The 19,919-nt window shown below is 36.5% G+C and overlaps 1 protein-coding gene across 3 annotated transcripts in view; it reads right to left on the reverse strand.

The window, feature by feature from the left end:
- c12.2 (von Willebrand factor A domain-containing protein c12.2) overlaps positions 1-19,919 on the reverse strand; it is a 1,756,568-nt gene that overhangs the window by 235,785 nt on the left and 1,500,864 nt on the right. For all 3 annotated transcript variants that reach the window (XM_081733805.1, XM_081733806.1, XM_081733807.1), the window contains exon 20: positions 7,006-7,117. In XM_081733805.1, the coding sequence (XP_081589931.1) occupies positions 7,006-7,117 (112 nt within the window). The remainder of the gene's footprint in view (positions 1-7,005; positions 7,118-19,919) is intronic.

Raw genomic sequence — 19,919 nt, forward strand, 5'->3', positions numbered from 1 at the left:
ATTTTACTGGGATAGTGATCATATACTGCATGTATAGGCGGAGTACTATTTTTTACCAGTCAGATTCTGCATCTGCCCACTGTGCATTGTATTTCTCGAACCACTGAATCACACTCCTGGCCTTGTGACATGGTGAATTATCTTGTTGACAAGTCACTTTTTCCATAGCGGTAGGTCGTTATCACACTTCTTACAAAATATTATAAAGTTTATCGATTTTTTTTTCCTTTTTGTGGCATCTGAAAACTTGATGTATGCTTTTAGTTGTTTCTCTATGTTAAATTTGAACTATTAAAAAAAATGATCATTACTAAGGATAACACGGTGTAAGGTAATAAGTACAGTATTTAACTTCTAAAAAAATCTTCGATTTTTTCATTTAAAAAAAATTCAAGCCAATGGCTGCAACTTTAAAAATTGAAGCGTCGATTTGATATTTATTATATGTTATAGTAACTCGGCAAAATGGGCACTAAGGATAACATGATTTCGAAAAAAAAAGTTTTATTTATAGACCCTATTGTTAAGTCTGAATAGTATGTACCAACTAAATATAATTATTATAAGTTGTGCTGTATATGATTCTGAGGAGGATGGCGTTAGTAGAGAAATGATTTGGAATTAAAATACTAAATAATACTGTAATTCAAAATACTTAGGGGGAAAGTGCTTCCAGGGTGCGAAATAATGACAACGAAGTGGGGGCAGAGAGAAGAGCAAATACTACTACTACTACTACTACTACTACTACTACTACTACTACTACTACTACTACTACTACTACTACTACTACTACTACAATAATAATAATAATAATAATAATAATAATCATAATAATATCAGCACTTCGCACTGGTGGGTTCAATATAGGAAGTTCACACATTTGAGCATTTATTAATATTATTAAACTAAGTAATACAGTGAAACCTCTCAAAACGGACATCGGGGAACACGATTATTTGTCCGTAAATGAGCAGTGTCCCTAAAAGGAAGGGTTCTCTCTCATAACACCACACCACACATATTTATGGCATGGAAGAATAAGAAAGTTTATCCTCTTATGAAGGTGTCCACTATAGAGAGAGGCCCGTTAACCCTTTGACTACTAATTTTTTAAATGTAAACATTCTTTTATATGTACGACTCTTTTAATGTGGGAAAATCCTGACATCTGTACACAGTTTTGGAAACTAAATACAATCTCCTGGACATATCTGACCCGATGGGAAAACAACATGTATTTTTTAAAGAATTTTCTAAAAACAAATTCCCAACGATGTTTGAATTATTCGCATGGGACACATGTATCCCGTTGGTAGTCAAAGGGTGAAGAGAGGTTTCACTGTATTAGGAATTAACCACCACTATTTTACTCAGTAATTACATGTGAAGTGACTATATACGAATTATTTTAATTATTTTGCAAAATTCTGCAATTATTTCAATTTATTCACCCCAGCAAGTTTTAGTGGATGATTTTTTCCCAAGATATAAATTGGGAAAAAAATTCCCTCGTCCCATGCTGAAATCATATTTGTTTAGTAATTAATACCGTACATAGCTACAATTTCATTATTTTAATATTCTAACCCTGTTGTTAACGTTAATTGTTGTAATATTAATTGAGCTCTTAATATCCGCTCCTGCCTCTTCCTTGCTACGTTATTGGCTCTGAATATCTTTTATAAGAAAATTATTCATTGAGTTAATTGTTTTCTAGAAATCCAGTTTTTCAATTCACAAATATTTTGTATCTTTTTTGTTTTGTCTTGTTTAATGTAATTTTAATAATCCGCTCAATGAATTTACGTGAATAAAAGTACACTTTACAAAAAATTAAGCTAGCGACAAATGCGTTCCTAAATAACACTAGACTCAGTCTAAAATATATATAATTCTTAGCTCGATCAATCTCTTCATTTCTAGAAACGTTTTGACTACACCCTTCTAACTTCCAACCGTTGATACATCACTTGCAGAGTAGCACTTACCAACTGAATCTGGTATAGGCTTATTACTATGTTGTCACATTTTTCCTTATTGAGGAGGAGATAGGTGAATGACCGCTCAGGACGTTGCCAATTTCAGTCATTTGCATCTATCCATCAATCTCTTTTCTCGGAAACACCGCGGAGCTCAGAAGGGTAGGTATGAGCGGGTCTGTTTTGTCGATTGTTTTGATCGAAACACCGCCCGAAGCAACGAGGTCATGTGGTTCTCGGAGCCTACGTGAGAACGAGGTCGCTTCGTATTTTGAGGTGAAATAAATAAGTAAGAATATTGCCTTCTTTCCTAAACGCTAAACCTTTTTTAACTTGATGTAATAAATAACCTATATGATACTGATTGATACAATTGGATGTGGGGAAGAATTCCTTTTCCATCCAGGGGCGTGTGTAAAGAAATTGGGGGGTGTTAGGGGGGTGCTGGGGGAGTGTAGATTACTCCCTGGAGGTGCTTGTTAGTTTGGATTAGTTTGGAGTACCAATGCCATCCATATACTTGTACATTCAATGACATTCATCTCAATTCTTACTTTAAGGGTGTTATTGTGTCACTTTATTTCGGGGAGTGAGATACATATTCAGACCTAGAAATAAAACAAGAGGTACAATAATTAATTTTTGGAAGGTGTAGGATTAGATATATAACACTACTTAAATGAGGAGTTCATTTGCTTATTTTGTACGGGGTGTAATCTGATTCTAGGGGTAATCTGGTTCCTAGATATAACTGGGGTATGCTTATTCTCTCGTATATTTTTACTGGGGTAAATCTGTTCCGGAAGTAATCTGGATCTGTTACGCAAGCAGCTTGACATACAATTCATCATAGGAAGGTGTCTATCGGCTTACTCCTGCTTCTTTGCCAAATATCACAGCTCCACCTACTGCTTTCATGCAAGAGAGATCCGTGATATCGAAAAAATAAGGTTATATTCCCACCATCAGTATGTCAATACTACATATTATTATTATTATTATTATTATATTATTATTATTATTATTATTATTATTATTATTATTATTATTATTATTATTATTATTATTATTATTATTATTACTATTTGCCATTTCGAAAGGTGGAAGATTCATACGTGGTGGATAAGGAGAAAACTCTCCGAAGGAGGGCTAAGCATGAAATTCCTTGCAAATTAAAACTGGCAATTGTTCTAGTTTGTTATTATTATAAGAATAAAATGTCATAGTCGTGAAGGGTGTTTACTTACAGTATGTTCAGAGCGCTATTCATGTGAGATACAGGCCTGGGCATAACATTGTATTTATAATGGAGAGGCTCAGTGTACCATACTAAGTCCCCTTCTTCTATTCTCTACATCAACAATCTTCCTAAAATTTTGTTGTATTGTATATACTTCATATACTCGTACGCGGACGATTTTTAGTTTTATGTTTCTTAATCCTATCAAAATATTTTGAATGCTATTTAGCAAATAAATAACAAATTAAGAAAGTCGGTGACTGGTCTATGGTTTAGGAATTAGATTTAATTGCAACAAAATCCGAATACATCTTAATTGGCACCGTTTCTCATTCCTATCAGTTCTCAAATACAAAATTGTTTAACACTGTCATTACATTCACTGCAAGAGTAAAATCTGTACTTACTAAAATCTGTAATGTCAAACATAAAGTTTGTAAAAAACATATGGTCTCTTACATCATTAAATCGTCTTAAAATTATTTCATTGGTATCTCTGAAAATTAAACCAGAAACCAGTCAAAGGAATAGTGTTTCCATACCTTGGTTATTGGGACTCAGCTTATTCTGGTCTTCTTGATAAGCAATGAAAGCGCTACTAATAAGTGCAAAATAATTATGTTCAATTTATTTTCAGTTGAAGGTACAGCAATGAATAATTCACACGATTATATAGTGAGTTCTCATGGCTATTATCAGAAGAAATTTACAGAATCTTAGACTTGCGTTTCATATAAAATATTCACCACATCTAGCTCGTCGTACACTAAAGAGACACAATATAACAAGATAATATTTGCTATTTATATATTCTGTCATAAAAAAATATTGGATGGTAGCAGAAAAGAGGTGTGTACTAAACATTTTTTAAGGAAAAAGAGAGAGAATGACTGGATACATTATAGTACATGGAGAAGTCACACTATTAGCTATAGAGAGGATGACAGAAAAAACACAGTAAGACCGAAATTAAAATATCCGGATCAAATAATACAAGATACTGGAAAGAAAAAGTACACGGAAAATAAAAAAAATGTTGCTTAGGATAGAAAAGAATGGAAAATGGCGTTAACCTGAGAAAAAATAAAAAGAAGATATCCTGTCATAAATCGGGTTCATACTTCAAATTCTTCACAGAAATACTACACAGCAATGAAACAGTTTGGCTAAGTCAAAGGTGACATTTCGATAGTTGCTAATTAAAAGAAAACGTTAACTCCGGTCTCTTACACAAAAGTCTAAACATGAATAGCACGAGATGGTACTAAACAATCCTCGTCTTACCAGGATATTAACTATACATTAAAGGGACACATATCTTATTAGTGACATTCATGCAAGTTTTTATTCTATTGTTTATACATATATATTTACATACAGATACTTATCAATTTTATGAAAAAACCTAAAAGAAAGTGCAACTTATCTGATTAATATGCTGTTGGACTAGCTTTCGCTCTCAGAACAACTCTGAAGCGACGTGGAATGAGTCATAGAGGTCGTGAGTGGTAGCAAATGGAATATTACCCATTTCGCGTGTAGTGCATCACTCAATTTCACAAGAGAGGATGGTGGTGGAAATCTGCATCGAATTTGTTTTCAAAACGGACATCATATCTTTAATTATGCTCAGTTCGGGAATTGGACAGACCAGAGAAAGAGTTTAACTTCATACTGATGTTCTTCAAACAACGCTGCAACAGCTCCGGCTGTGTTCATGGGCGCTTTATCATGCTGGCACATAGCGTAATTACCTGAAAACATCTGGACAATAAGACGCACATGCAGTCCCCTAAAATCGCGACAAAATCACGGGGAGTGACGCGACTGGCAAGCGTCACCACAGGACCCACTGAAAACGAGAATATCGTAACCCACAATATACACATTCGCCGCCGTGTTGGAAGGAGGGGGAGACACCGTGGATCATATGCTTCTTTGGGCGTCCATCAAACTTACATGGCTAGTAGTTTGAAATAAAGTGAACGTTGACTTATTCGACCGTATTATATTTTTCTATTCATCAACGGTTCATACTGTCTGTTCGCGGCACCATTCATTTCGCCTTTGTAACCCGAACCTTTGTGTACATATCATGTAGCTCGTGATGGACTGAGATATTAACTTGTTTCGCAGTAGAACTGCAAGGCTGAGTGATAATCTGCTTTATACTAGCTGGACCTGTTACTGAGGGTATTCTTCGAACCACTAGTCCTTGTTGCTGGAAGGTTTTCTCGTAAGTTTCGTAGGCAATCACTTTGACACTGTACCTTGTGACACACTCCAACATACTTGCCACTTTCATTACGCTTATGCAACATAACCGAGTGCCAACAATTTGTCCCCAGAGAGTTCGCCTATTTTACACTATCATCTTTTTTTCGGTTTTCAGCACACTGCCGTTCTATTGCTCCTCACTTAGTACATAGTTTATCCTAACACATCACCTCCAACTGCTAGGCGCTGCGGTCGCTGCCTGAGTGTTGCCAAACCAGATATCTGACATTTCCTACTTTAGGCGTTTGCATTAAATTGGTAAGTATCAGTATTTATTATAAGACATAAAATACTAAATTTCATGTTTTCTCCTTCATATCTTTGCTTTTCTCTTTATGGAAATGTGTATTCTATGCTATATTAGTTGCCTGTTTCTTTTTTTTTAAAATTAATATCACAATCTTGTATATGAAAGAATGTGTAGCTCAAAAAACAATTCTTTGTGTTCTTTGTGTTTTAAGCTTTTACAAAGTTGCAGAAGCTCAAGTTTGTGCGTGGTTAAGTGCTTGGAGAAAGCTGTACCCTTAAATTCTTTTGGTAAGGTAAGTTACAAATAAATAAATTACTAAATAAATAAGATATAACGTGACAACAACTAACTTTCCAACGTTAATATTCCTTTGAAAAAGTATTGATATAAAATTTATATTTTGGTTTCTTTATGTCTTTATTACGTCTAGTTGAAAATTGAAGAATAATAATATGCAATTTACCAAGATTGTGAAAAGAAATAAAAAATACACAACAAATTCGTGAAATCAAAATCTGACGGCTTTACGAAACATGCCTCTCCTTTGAAAAATGAAATGAAATCATTAAGTTTTACGTCCCACGGTTATGCCGGTTAGGCTAAAGGAGATGGTGATGATGAGAGATGAGTGAAATGGTGGAATGAAGAAAGTGGGAGGAAACGGGAGAACCCCGAGAAAACCCACGAGCACGGTGTTTGTCTACCACTAAGTTCACTTGGCGGGGGCTGGGATCGAACCCGGGACCCCAAGCACCAGAGGTGAACGCTCTACCACTGAGCCCCCGCGCCCCCGCCTCTCCTTTGAAGTTTACGAATGAGCCCTTTTGATTGGGACTAAAATTTCATAATTAAAAATTTCAATCCACCTTAAGAAACGGGTTTAATAGTTCCATTCAATTACCCGAATCAATCAAAGGTGACAATGAGGAAATTTTTCACACTTTTGAGAAAATAATCTGTAAAATTAAACACTATCCGCTTCATCGGGCTCAAGAATTATTCTATTAGTCTAGAGTAAAGTACTAAAATTCTTTCAACTTACAGAATTATATCGCTCACTTCTGTGAAAGCGCGACAAGTTTGTTTAACTGACACTCGAATGGTGTCAAAAACACACACAAGCACACAAATAAAATTCCATTACTTAACAATATGAAGTTATATCTCAAGTAGAATTAGTAAAGCTGAAGATAATAGCAACATAAAATTATAATTCAAAGTCGCAATGGGAAATAGCTCTTAATTATAGTACATACCTTAGTCTTAAGAAATTTCTGCTCGACATTTAATACCACAGGCTTTCCGCCACTTATATTCGAGCAGTTCAGCTTCCAATGACCTGCCAGTTGAACGTCGGGTAACGGGAACCTGTAAATAAAATTTTAAACTTTAAAAAATAATATTTCAATATTTAAAGCTAATCACGAAGTATATCCCATCTGAGATTGCAATGAAAGTTAAAATTTAAATATTCAGCATGAAATTCTTTTAATTAATTACTGAAAACCTTTTTGAATTAGAAATACCTAAAAATACCAAACATACCTAAAGTCAAGCGAATTAACTACTACGCACGAAATAAAATTAATATGCAGTAGACTTTTACCTTCAAGACAGCATATTGTTTGCGTGATTCAATACCGCAAACAAACAACAAAGCGATATTTATTTGCACATAGCTAACTCTAGCGCATCATGGAAAACACACTTAAGTGCAATGCCATCAACCTGAATTAAAACACAAACACATATACACAAGTGATAAACTTAATCATCTGTTCTGACTTAAAAAAAAGTGAGTTTTCTTTTACTTTGATTCCATTAGTTTTACACGGTCATCCAAGTCTTCAATATCATTTATTAAGAGAAATATGTCATGAATAGCATTTGGTTGACATTCAATAAATCTCAAATTTTGAACCATTTCGGATGAGTTTTGCCTCTTTCATTACATCATCACTCATCTCGTTTTCATCTTCTTTATCATTGACAGACGTGTGTTTGTTTTATTTATGCAATGATAGGGGGATCGAACAACCGATTTTGGGTTTTATCGTTTACGTATTTTCCCTGCAGCTTACTATTCGACTATTTTATTACTATTCTATTTATTCAACTATTAAACCATTCGATAGTGTTTTCCTTTCCTGGCTAGTTCATGCAGGAGGACCGGAGTGAAGCGTGCAATTAGCGGTTTTAAACGTATTTTCAAATATTTGTAAATATGTAAATCCATGTTATTATATTGTTGTGACTATGGTGTATAAGATAATTTCAAAGCAGAAAAAGAATGTTAAAAAATTTATGAAAGAATGTTCGAATGTTAAGTTCAGATGATCCCACAGTTGGAAACTATATTTTGTATTCATACAGCGTTATGTATTGGATTAATATGTACAATATAAATAAAATACGATGTAGATACATCAGTTTGAAACAATTAAACAAAGGTAGCTGTTAAGTTAAACATGAATGAAATTGTGGATTTCAGTATAACATTGGTCTACCTTAGAAAAGCAAAGAAACAATAATTTCTTATTTCTTTTCATCGGCGCTAGTGAGATCGTTAAGTACGAAGTGACGCAATTATACATAAATATACAGGGGGTGAACAAAAATGTGGAAACATTTGAGGAAACGCGCCTACCTAAGATTAATATTGCGTAAGACGACCTTTGACATAAAGAACTTTTTGCAGTCTTCTTGGGGTGGATAAATAAAAGTTCTGTATAGTTTACAGAAGAATCTTGTACCATTCTTTTTTCAAAACCTGTGCAACTTCCTTCAGCAGTGATGGTGATGGATAGGGCGCTCTAACATTCTTCTTCAACACTGAATACAAGAGCTTAATAATATTAAGGACAGGAGATGAGACCATGGCAGGTGTGAAACTTGCTGTTGGTGCTCAAAACGACAGTCCTTCATGATATGAGATGTGTAGACAGGGGTTTGTCATCTTGAAAAACAGCATCACTATTAGGGAACAGTCATGGGATGTACCTGTCGCTCAAAATTCATTTAGTCGTTTGCTGGGACGAGATCTCTCAGGAAAACAATGGGTGCAGCAGAATACAACGATATAGCTGCCGATATCCCCGCCATGTTTCACGCATGGAAGAAGATGATTTGGATCGTGAGTAGAGATGACGTTCTCCAGATGTAAATTCAGCCACAAGTCGGAAATAGTGTAAATGACGAAACATCTGACCAAATGACCTGTCAGTGCTGCAATGTCCATGTTTTATGACTTGGCACTACTTTATCCTCTTTGCAACATTTGTTTCTATTGTGAAATATTTCGGAATAGCAGCTCGTCCGTAAATATCTTGCTTGTAGTGGAGTTCCCTCCGTGCTGTTTTGCCGATAATAGGTTTTTAAGCACATGGCTTAGTCTCCATGGCTTAGCCTCTGTAGCAAATTGGCGTGAAAGATGAAATTAATTTCTCGTGAAATTGCTCCTGCTGTTGCTCACACTCGCCGCTCCTGCGTTTCTCTCGCACTTCTCATGCATTCCTCCGCTTCTCGTGTGCTTCTCCCATCTTCTCATACACTTCTTTCACGCTTCTCGTGCGCTACCTCACGCTTATCGTGTACTTCTCCCATCTTCCGGATCCTGGGACGTTTTTATACCATACAAAGAAGGTAGATGGCAGTCGTAAATCCGGAAAACATCCAAAGTACGCACGTGTAAGGATTGAGGAAAGTGCAAGGTAAATGGAATTCTCGACTTGTTTATTTGTCAACAGTTAGAGAACAATTCGGTTACATCAGGCTACATAAGTTACATAAAATTACAAAGAATGAAAAATGAGGAATCGTCTGCTAAAGAGAATTTTGAAATGTTTGCTGACTGTCTTATTATTACAAATTATGATTGCTTTCCATAATCCACAGAAAATAAAGAGAAAAACATATACAAATAAAAAAATAAAATCGTTATTAAATCGTGAATTTTCTTTAGACTGATTACTAATAATATGAGGGAAATCCAATATCTCTACCTTCCCGCCAGTAAATCTTACTGAACGAAAAGAAAAGGAACGCTGTCATTTCAGGTTCCATTACTTATTGAACGCACTGTACATTTTGTACTATATCAACTTTATGTATGTTATATAGTTTTAAAAAATAATTTAAAATAATTAATCACACACCACTAAAATAAAGCACTTGAACCAGTCACGTTAACAGATAATAAAATATAGCACTATACCAATCAATCAATCAATATCTCACCAGTAGCCCTAGTAAACATAGACGAAGAATAAACACACAGGAAAGAGTTAGTTTGTCAATATGTAGGTATATGTATCTTGAAAGCATCTTGTTTCAATGTCTTGGATAGTTCCTGTCTTTTCTTCCCTATACATTATTGACGTAACATTTAAGACACATAGCAAAATAAACTAAAGCACATGGTCGTGTTTATAACATTGAACTTGAAACTATAGAATGCTGAATCAGCTCAGCTTCACTGCGAGATAATCTAGGCCAACCTGGTCGTTGACCATATGCAAAGGACGTAGTGTAGTTAAAATAGCTGTCATCAGATGGCATATGTTATCGGCTAAATGGGATCCATGACGCTGGGGCTGGAAATCAACTGTAAACAGGCTGAAGATGTATGACTATTATATATTTGTTGTTGCTATTTTTCGTGAAGAGAAAAAAACTTATTTTATAATAACGTTGACGTGTTAAAGGTGAGTATTATGTGCATAAAAATATAAGAGTGTGAGTAATGAAGAAATAACGTTCGGTAACATATCCTTCCTTGCGTCGGTTGGTGGCCAAATCGTCGTGAGGTCCAAATTTGATTGCTGATGTCCCGATGTCCATATATCCTCTTCCTTTGCCGAGATGTGTTGCATTGAGATACGGAAAGGGGTTGTGGGGAGATAAAATTTTTAAAAAATAAAGGGGAAAAAAGAATAATGGTTAAGGTTATCGAAAACATGTGACTGTATATGCGTATCTAGGATGAAGATAAAGAAAGGGTGTGTATCAGAAGGGCAAAAAGTGAAAAATAGGGATGTTAAAATATAAAGAATTAAAAACTGTAGTGAAAATTTGGGAAAGGAACGCAGTTTCTAAGCCGTGAGAAAGTGTAAACATGAAAATTTGCAAGATGACGGCTATGACGCTATGAGGGAGGGATGGGAGTTTTCGCAAGTGCCGTCGGTAAAGTAATGGCCAATGTTTGTTTATAAACTGAAGGATGAGGAGGGTTGATTGGATAAAATAGTGGAATTGTGGAAAAGAATGGAAAATAAGGAAAATTGGGGTAAAGTGTGGTAAAACGAGTAGGATATCAGGTAACATTATTATCCGAAGCTTTACTTCCGGTGAAATGCAGGGTTGACAACTCAAGTAAAAACATCAAGGTATCGTAAAAATAGCTCAGGGAAGATAAGGGAAGTGTCGTTATTTGAGGACTGGGAGGATGGTTCCTATGAGAGTATGAGGGTGATCAAAGTATTTCATTACAGGTGGGTAGGAGGCATATGTAAAATTACGACAATAGAAAAATAGAAAAGAAGAAAAAGAAAGAATTAGTATTAGTATAAGTACTTCATATTCATGATCTGACCAAATGCCCAAAATGTCCAATCAATTTCCTATTAATATCTTAAATAAATGTACAATTTTCTCAATATTATAATCTAAAGGAGGCTGGGGGTCATTATTTCCAACAAACCAAACCCAGTTCCTGATTAGGTTGGGAAATCAAGGTAACTAGAGGTTGGATTGGGTTTTATCGCCCAATACTCGATTGTGTTAGTAAAATTATGTTGGAAATAAAATAGGGAAGGCGAAAAAGAAAAAAGGTCTCTAATTTCATATAAATAGATATTTCCGGTAATTCTTCTCAATTTTATATGGTCATGTGTATACACGGTCTAATATTTTCTTCTAGATACTGTTTTACAAAATACGTGAATTGCTCGACATCTCAGTTTCCGTATCCACTTTTAAGATTACACTATATAGTTTGAAATGTACGACGATTTCAGATTAGAATTTCTTAATTCCAAGGCGGTAGAAGGCGGCACCATAATCTCTGTACCAAAACTTCCGTCACTAACTATCAATTCTGCTGGAGGTGGAAGTAAACTCAATTCTGACACTGAATGTGCATCCTCATTTCTGTTCGAAGTGGTGAACTTTTCTGGGAACACTTCAGGTTCTTGATATCTTTTCTCAATCCTCTCGTTACTTTTATCCTCAATACTCTTAATCTGCAGTGGCGTATCATCTCCAATTGTTTTCATTAAACTTTTCATTATTCTATAGAGCAAAATTAGACTTACAATCAGGGGCGGATCCAGAGGGGGCGATCGGATCCCCAGAAGAGGAAACTTTTTTATTTTTTATATATAAATAAAACCCATCCCAGAGTTTGGAGCTCTTAAACGTAGCTCTAATTGACAGTATGACAACCCACCGCCCCCCCCCCAGAAATCGGTCCTGGATCCGCCGCGGCTTACAATTGCAAAATAACGATTTGCACAATGTCTAAAAAAAGACCTCAATTCCTGTCAGGAAAATTCCGTAGACGCACTACATTTTCTACAAAGCCATATAAAATTGAAAATTCCATGTTCTCTTAGCAAATAAATAAGTAGAAGAGTGATGACGATATTCCAAGTGATAATAATTCCTGGTATAAAATATTCATGCTTATAGATAGGCACCTTAATGGGCGTCTGGTCAATTATCGTAAATGCTGATAGGTTCATATGTCTGATCGAAGAACTCCAAACATCATTAAATAAAGATGAAACATTAAAAAATTCATCCCCTTTACACTGATCGTAATAGCATCAAATCGTTAGAGACAAGCTGGCTCGGAAAAAGATGTAAAAATACAGATTCTGTGATTCTTACCCATCCGAAATTTTAGTAAAGCTATTTCAGAAACTTGTATAGAGTTCCCTGTTATTCCCGGAAGTCTAGTATTAGTACGAAAACGTTTAACAATTTCCGGAAACCAAACCCCCCCCCCCAGACAATTAATTTGGCTGCACCTGTCAACCTTGAGTAGATTCATCCCGATCATCTACTCTGTCTGCGTGTTTAAAGATGGCATACGACAATATCTCGCAATATGATTGAGTAATTTACTCTTGTAACAGATGATTCGGCCTCTATCCGAAGTCAAAACCTGACCTTGCGAAGAATTAGTACTAGTGGAGGACGTGAAATCACCGCTAGACTTTTTATTATTATTCAGACTTTTGTTCTGACTTCTATTGTTTTGATTACCACTACGTTTTCCTTGTAATCCTGACCTACATTTCTTGGCTGATTAAATTGCTTTTTCCTATATTGAGAATCATAGCTTTTTTCATAATTTGCTGAAGGAGATAAGGCTGAAATCTGCAGCGGCAACTTTGACAGTTGTTGCTGGATGTCAGTCAACGGCTCGATTACCGGTTGGTTCTGTCTCCTGGGTTTGGAAGTATGCTGACTGTGCAGGATACTGTTGAACAGTAATCGGACTTTAAACCCTTACTTCTGCATTTATTCTAAGTGTTAGCATCTATGTTAGCCGGAGGAAATAAAGACGACTGTAATACAGCAGAATTCTTTTTCAAGAATTTCTCTAATTCCTTACGCTTCAGTAAAAGTTTAGTCCTTTCCTCGATAATTAAGTCGATCAAAAGGTCACTGACCGTATTATACTCCTTTCGTACTACAACTAAAATAGTCAGGTAAAAGTCCCTCCACAATAAATTATAATTGTTTCTTTTCATCGTGTCGGGTCTGCACGTAAAATTAAATCCTGCTTCGCATAAACATACTCTAGAACGGATTCTAATTCATTTTGTTCACGGGCCCGCATCTGAGCTTCAGATAATTGTGGCACCAAATTGTCCTTGAAAGCGTTTATAAAAGCTTTCTTGAACTGGTCGTAAGTCATTTGGGCAAAGTCGGGCTTTCTTTCTATGCCAGCAAACCAGTTTCCAGCAGGGTCACAGAGTAGGCTCCCAGCACCAGTTTTCGTCACATACCATTCCATGAATTTATGCTAGCGATGGTCTCATATCGTCTGATGTACGTGTTTACATCGTCACCCAACCGGGCGTAAAAAGTCTCCGGTTTAACAATCGTGCCGTGAATGGGCGGAGGTGGATCGTTTCCTCCTGTAGGCATACTGCTAGAACTAGAACCACCAACCGTTAATTCTAAAGAATCGGGAGAAATATCCGAAAACGATTCCAAAATATCTAGCTTCTTATTAAGTTGCTCTAAATAATTACGTATGAATTTAGTCGATTTAGGAGAAGAACAGGCCGAGGGATCGAAATAGACAGTATCACTTAAGTTAAAAATATCCTCTAAAGTATCAAAAATTCGTCCGCTAATCTACGCAACATAATGTAATTAATAAACCATTGGGCACAAGTCAAGACCTTAAATATGTCATACCTACACTAAAAGCTAAATAACACATAAAACACACAAGAGGTATTGGGGCTCCACCACTCTTCGATAAGGAGGAAAAAAGGTAATTATAGAATAGCATAACGAAGGTTGTTCGAAAATAAAAAAAAAGAGAGAAGAAAACTAGTTTCGTAGAGTATTGGTAGGGGGGAAGTAGGAGCGATTCTAAAAGATTTAAGAATTTAGAAATTTGAAAGAAAACCAACATCGATCACCATATTACGCTGATGAAAAAATCAGCATCTCCATCATCTTACTGGGAAAGAGAAACAAATTCAGAGGAAAAAAACAGCATCTGCACCATCTTACGCTTTTGCATTCGGTTGGAATGCTTTCGTCGTCATTTTGAAGAAAGAAAAGAAACGATAATTGTTAACTTGGAGTCGAGAGTCTTGGTTTGGGAAGAAAGAAAAGGAAGATTGTTATGGAGTTTTAGGACTTTGGATGTGTGTTCCGTATCTCAGCTCCTGGACGTCGACTGGTCGTCTAAATGGCTTAGCCTCTGTACCAAATTGGCGTGAAAGATGAAATTAATTTCTCGTGAAATTGCTCCTGCTGTTGTTTATACTCGCTTCTCCTGCGTTTCTCTCGCGCTTCTCGTGCATTTCTCCGCTTCTCGTGTGCTTCTCACATCTTCTCGTACACTTCTTTCACGCTTCTCGTGCGCTACCTCACGCTTATTGTGTACGTCTCCCATCTTCCAGGTCCTGGGATGTTTTTATACCATCCAAAGAAGGAAGATGGCCGTCGAAAATCCGGAAAACATCCAAAGTACGCACGTGCAAGGATTAAGGAAAGTGCACGGTAAATAGAATTCTCGACTTATTTATTTGTCAACAGCTACAGAACAATTTGTTTACATCAGGTTAAATAAAATTACTAAGAATGAAGAATGAGGAATCGTCTGCTAAAGAGATTTTTGAAATGTTTGCTGTCTTATTATTCCAAGTTATGACTGCTTTTATGATCCGCTGAAAATAAAGAGAAAAACACATAAAAATAAAAAATAAAATCGTTATTAAATCTTGAATTGTCTTTATACTGAATACTAATAATATGGGAGAAATACAATATCTCTACAATATTCACTTCAGCTGACACTTTTGTTACTCTCGATTCATATTTTTTTCATCACAACCCTGTGCAATTGTGTCTATCAGTCAAAATACTTTATCGTCCGCGCATATGCTTATGCGATACGGCTTTTCCTGTCTTACTGTATGCAGGGGTAAAAGTGAGGGGGAACGTGGGACCCCGCTTCCAAAGAATATCTATGGCATACCCCTACTTTCTGAAAAAGTACAATTTGCAAAGATAGAAACGGAGGACAGCGCGGCGTCATCCGTCCTCCTACCTTTTTATACCCTCTTTCACCCCTGACTGATGCCCACATAATCTTGGATACTATGCCTCGTGATATGCCAAACACTTTCGCTACCTTGTTTACCGAGACACCCACCATCCAAGCTCCGACAGTTTGACCTCGTTGAAATTCCGTCAGCTTTCACACGATTCACTGGCAAATCTACATAGCACTGTTTCGACAAGAAATGAACCTTGCCACATGTTAAGGAGACTATACAGGTGGTTGAGCTGTTCAAACACGACAGTGCTACCTACTCACTCCGCTATGAGAAAACTTTAATACGAGGTATGTATTACACTGGGTGTTTCCATATTGTAAAACTTTCTCTGTTATGTATGGTAGAACAAAACACGCTACACGGGGAATTCGACTTTCCTATCACCTTTTTATTATAAAAGATCCTCTTGAGTTGAAAAGTATATTACAATAAGTAGTTTTCTCTAATATATAGGTAAGTAAGGAACCCAATGACCAGGCGTCTTAGGGCTTGTAGGTGAGTTTCCTCTCTTTGACCAGGCGTCGTGAAAGGGAATGAGTTTGTTGATTAGGCGCCCCTCTATGACCGGGCGTCGTGAGAGGAACAATTAACCCAATGACTAAGCGTCTTAGGGCTTGTAGGAAAGGTGTCTCTCAATTGATCAGGCGTCGTGAGAGGGTAAGGCGTTCAAAGCCAGGCCCTAGCTTTTGGTGGTTTGATCAACCAGGAAAGATTGATACTTCTTGAGGTATGCTGTCATCTTTTAGCTTAAAATGTCGGCTACCTTCGTTGATCTTCGTCTTGCCGACTCTTGATGATGGTGGGCGACTCCTCTTCATTACTGTCGTCTGCATTCTGTTTGTTTACTGCAAACACGTGTAGTAGACACGTGGTTACAGCATGGTGTGGAGACATGCAGAACCTTACCCCCCGTGGGGTAGAAAAAATAAGACACAGGATTATTTTGGCATTATTGGGAATCTGCATATTCGCCGCAGTATACAATGGAAAAGCAGTGAAACACTTGAACACAAAATCAAAGTTAAAAGTACTGGTCACTTATATAATACTATCACACAAATAAAGTTAAAGTTGAAGCACTAACAGTTTGTCCTCTAGCCTAAGCAGAATACGTTAACAATATTTCATCTCCCTCAAGCAAGAGGCTGTCGGAGTTCTGGTGGTTTCAACTAACATTTATAACTACGTCACTGATAGTAATGTCCGTAGTTGGAGTTCGCACGTCATATGGTGCTATTATAGAAAAGTGTCTAATATCGGTCTAGTTCGCAATAGAAGTAGCAAATGGATGATATAACATACTTATATAATGGTTAAAAGTCATTACTGTAATAAATGTAGTCATGTCGGAGAGAGTTTGTCAATTGAAAACCCCTGATTTTCTAAACACTCAGTGTATATATAGTTTATTATGTCAATTATGACAATTATATGAGTCGCAGCTGAGTAGCGAAAAATGTTGCTGGCTTTGTGAAGTTCATTCGTTCGAGGCGGAAAGAAAAATGCTGGCTTGCAATTTTTGTTCATTGAAGGAAATTGTACATATGCAGCAGGCTGAATGGCAGAATGCAGTGAGGTGAGGAAGTAGAGATAAAATAAAAAGGATATATTGCAATGTGCTAAGGTACGCACTACGTTTGGTCACTTCAAATTTTTAGCCTTATTATATTGTATATCTTGATTTCATCTTGTCTCCCATGCCGTGCTTTTTATCTCCTGCCGCTGAAACATGAAGAGTGCTTGGCGCAGTTATATCTGCTGGTATCGTGTTATTCTTCTTTCTTCTCTTCTTTTTGTTCCTTTCTTCCTGTGTATTACGTTGTTCATTTTCTCCGTAATATAAATGCTCGTCGCCATCGCAGTAATGTTTTATCCTATCTATAGAGATATTCTGTTCTCTCTCTCCGAAATTCTCGGGCGTTCGAACTCTGTACAGATTATGAATGAAGGGTTAAAATAAAAAATAAGAAGGGAATAATACGAAAATTGCCTGCGCCGGGATTTAAATAAATATAATATTACCCAAAAATGGGAGGGAACCTCATCTCATGCCTTGGCAAGCCAGTTAACATATGTTTGCTTCTTTCATAAAAAGCTTCGGCCGTCCGTAAGTCACAAAGTGGGTCACGGACGTCTACTAACGCCGATACGTACTACACAAGTACTACAAATCGTAACAGGGTAATTATGTTGTTACACAACCTTTTTTTGAATTATCAAAATCATTGCAAGTGTCAATTTCATAAAATATTAGCAGTCCGGCTCGATGAGGTTTTTGCTTACCCTACACTACCCGAGGTTTTTTCAATACAAAAACAATTTTGAAAAGCTTCATTTGCCAATAAAGGACTAACGTGAATTTATAAGCTACTAAGTTGTTTCCACCAATTTTCTTTGTTTTAGGAAGCAGTAGCTTAGTACACAAAATTGATTTCTCAATATTTAAAAGTACATTACATAAAAATTGACTAACTTCTTATTGCTCTATTAGCGATTTCTTTTCTTCCGTGATATTTCTTTATGCATACCAACTTTCCTGCATTCAAAATGAACACTAAAGTGCCATTATCGTTTCACTTGGTTTTTCAATTTACCTGTGTACTTGACCTTCGCTATGGTGTCACAACCAACTGACGACATCACTGATACTAATTGGTGATTGACATTTAATTTTATTGTAGTTTGTCTTCAAATCGCTTAGACGTAAGGGGTTTGTTCACGCAATTACGACATTCTTCCTGAAAAGGTTTGTAATCTTTGTTGACTACAGGTAATGCGTGGTTAACCTACAGCACCTGACCTCTGTACTAAATTATGAACTGCTAAGTTGCTACTGTGATTCAATTTGGAATTTTGATCACTTTTTTCAAAGATACATGCAGAATATTGATTATCTTCATGCGACAAAACAACTTCACATATACGACTACTTGTCTATTCATTGCTTTGACTATGAGCTTTATTTTTGAAAGAAAATTTACGAACAAACTTTGAAAATTTACGAAAACAGTATAACATTCATTTAACTCTTTAATTTCCGTCTGACTTTACGTATTTTCCTTTTATGCTGCCGGTGCCTTTTGCTATAACGAACTTCCAAATTATATTTCTTTACAATTTGACGAACAACATTTTGTAACCTACTGAAACTTTCTTGACAGGTTTTTAATTTCTTTTCCCATGTTACTGAGTTATTGTTACTATCATAAGGCCTACTTGGTATAAAGCCGTTTTCACTATCTTCTAAATTTATAATTTCTGTGTAAATGACTACGCAGAAAGTAACATATGCCATTTGTTTTACGTGTATTTCTTTTACTTTCAACTCACAGCTTAGAAAACTACTCTGCCCATGACATATCTCAACAACCGTAACAGACACAAAAAATAAACAAGTTTCGTGAAAGGGAACGCATTCTAATTTACTAGCTAGCAAGGTGCCGGGGGAGCAATTCTGTTTTACCAAACATAATACACTACAAGTATGCGTGAATGGCCTACTCTTACCTTCTTCTTCAACGCAATTTATTACTACTTTAGTAAACCTTTTTATAGTGTGGCATGCGCTGCACCCAAGAATGTTTTTTGTTCCTTTACAAAACAAACAATCAGCTGGCTGCTGATTCACATGTGTGTCTGCGGTAGGGTGACCAACTCAATGGTTGAGCGTAGCGGTCGAGAAAGATTTTTTTTCAAAAGCTGGGTTGCGTTCATTCCTTTCTTCTTTTTCTGCTTTGCTTTTAACTACAATAATACAGGGTGTGGCACGTAAAACCGGCCCGTAAAGTGAACACATAAAATGAAATGTAATGTATTGAATATGATTAACTACTACACATAAATGAAATGTAATGTATTGAATATGAGTACTCACCTTCACAGCAGCCTTCACAGCAGGTGCTGAAAGTGTCCTCCGCCCACTTCAACACACATGTGAGCACGATTGAGGAAATTCATATATACCCTTGTCAGTTCTTGTGTTGTAATGCTATTGGTGACATCCTGGATCCTGGTCTTGAGTTCTTCAATTGTGTGTGGATTTGTTTCGTATACTCTTCCCTTTAACAGTTCCCATAAGTAAAAGTCACACGTGGACAAATCTGGTGACCGAGGAGGCCACAAGCCTTTGCTGATTGTCCTCTCTGGTGTAAACATCTCATGCACAAGGGACAATGATGCAGCTGATGTGTGGCATGTTGCACCGTCCTGCTGAAAGTAACATAACTGACGCTCCTCTTCGGTCAAGTGTGTATAAAACTCCTCCAGGATTCCCATATACACGTCACTGTTCACTGTCGTCTCAAAGAATATGGGCCCAATAACGAGTGTGGCGGAAATGGCACACCAAACACCGATCT

This window comes from Thermobia domestica, chromosome 12 (assembly GCF_964235325.1).
Source record: "Thermobia domestica chromosome 12, izTheDome1.hap1.1, whole genome shotgun sequence".
In the NCBI taxonomy this organism is placed as follows: domain Eukaryota; kingdom Metazoa; phylum Arthropoda; class Insecta; order Zygentoma; family Lepismatidae; genus Thermobia; species Thermobia domestica.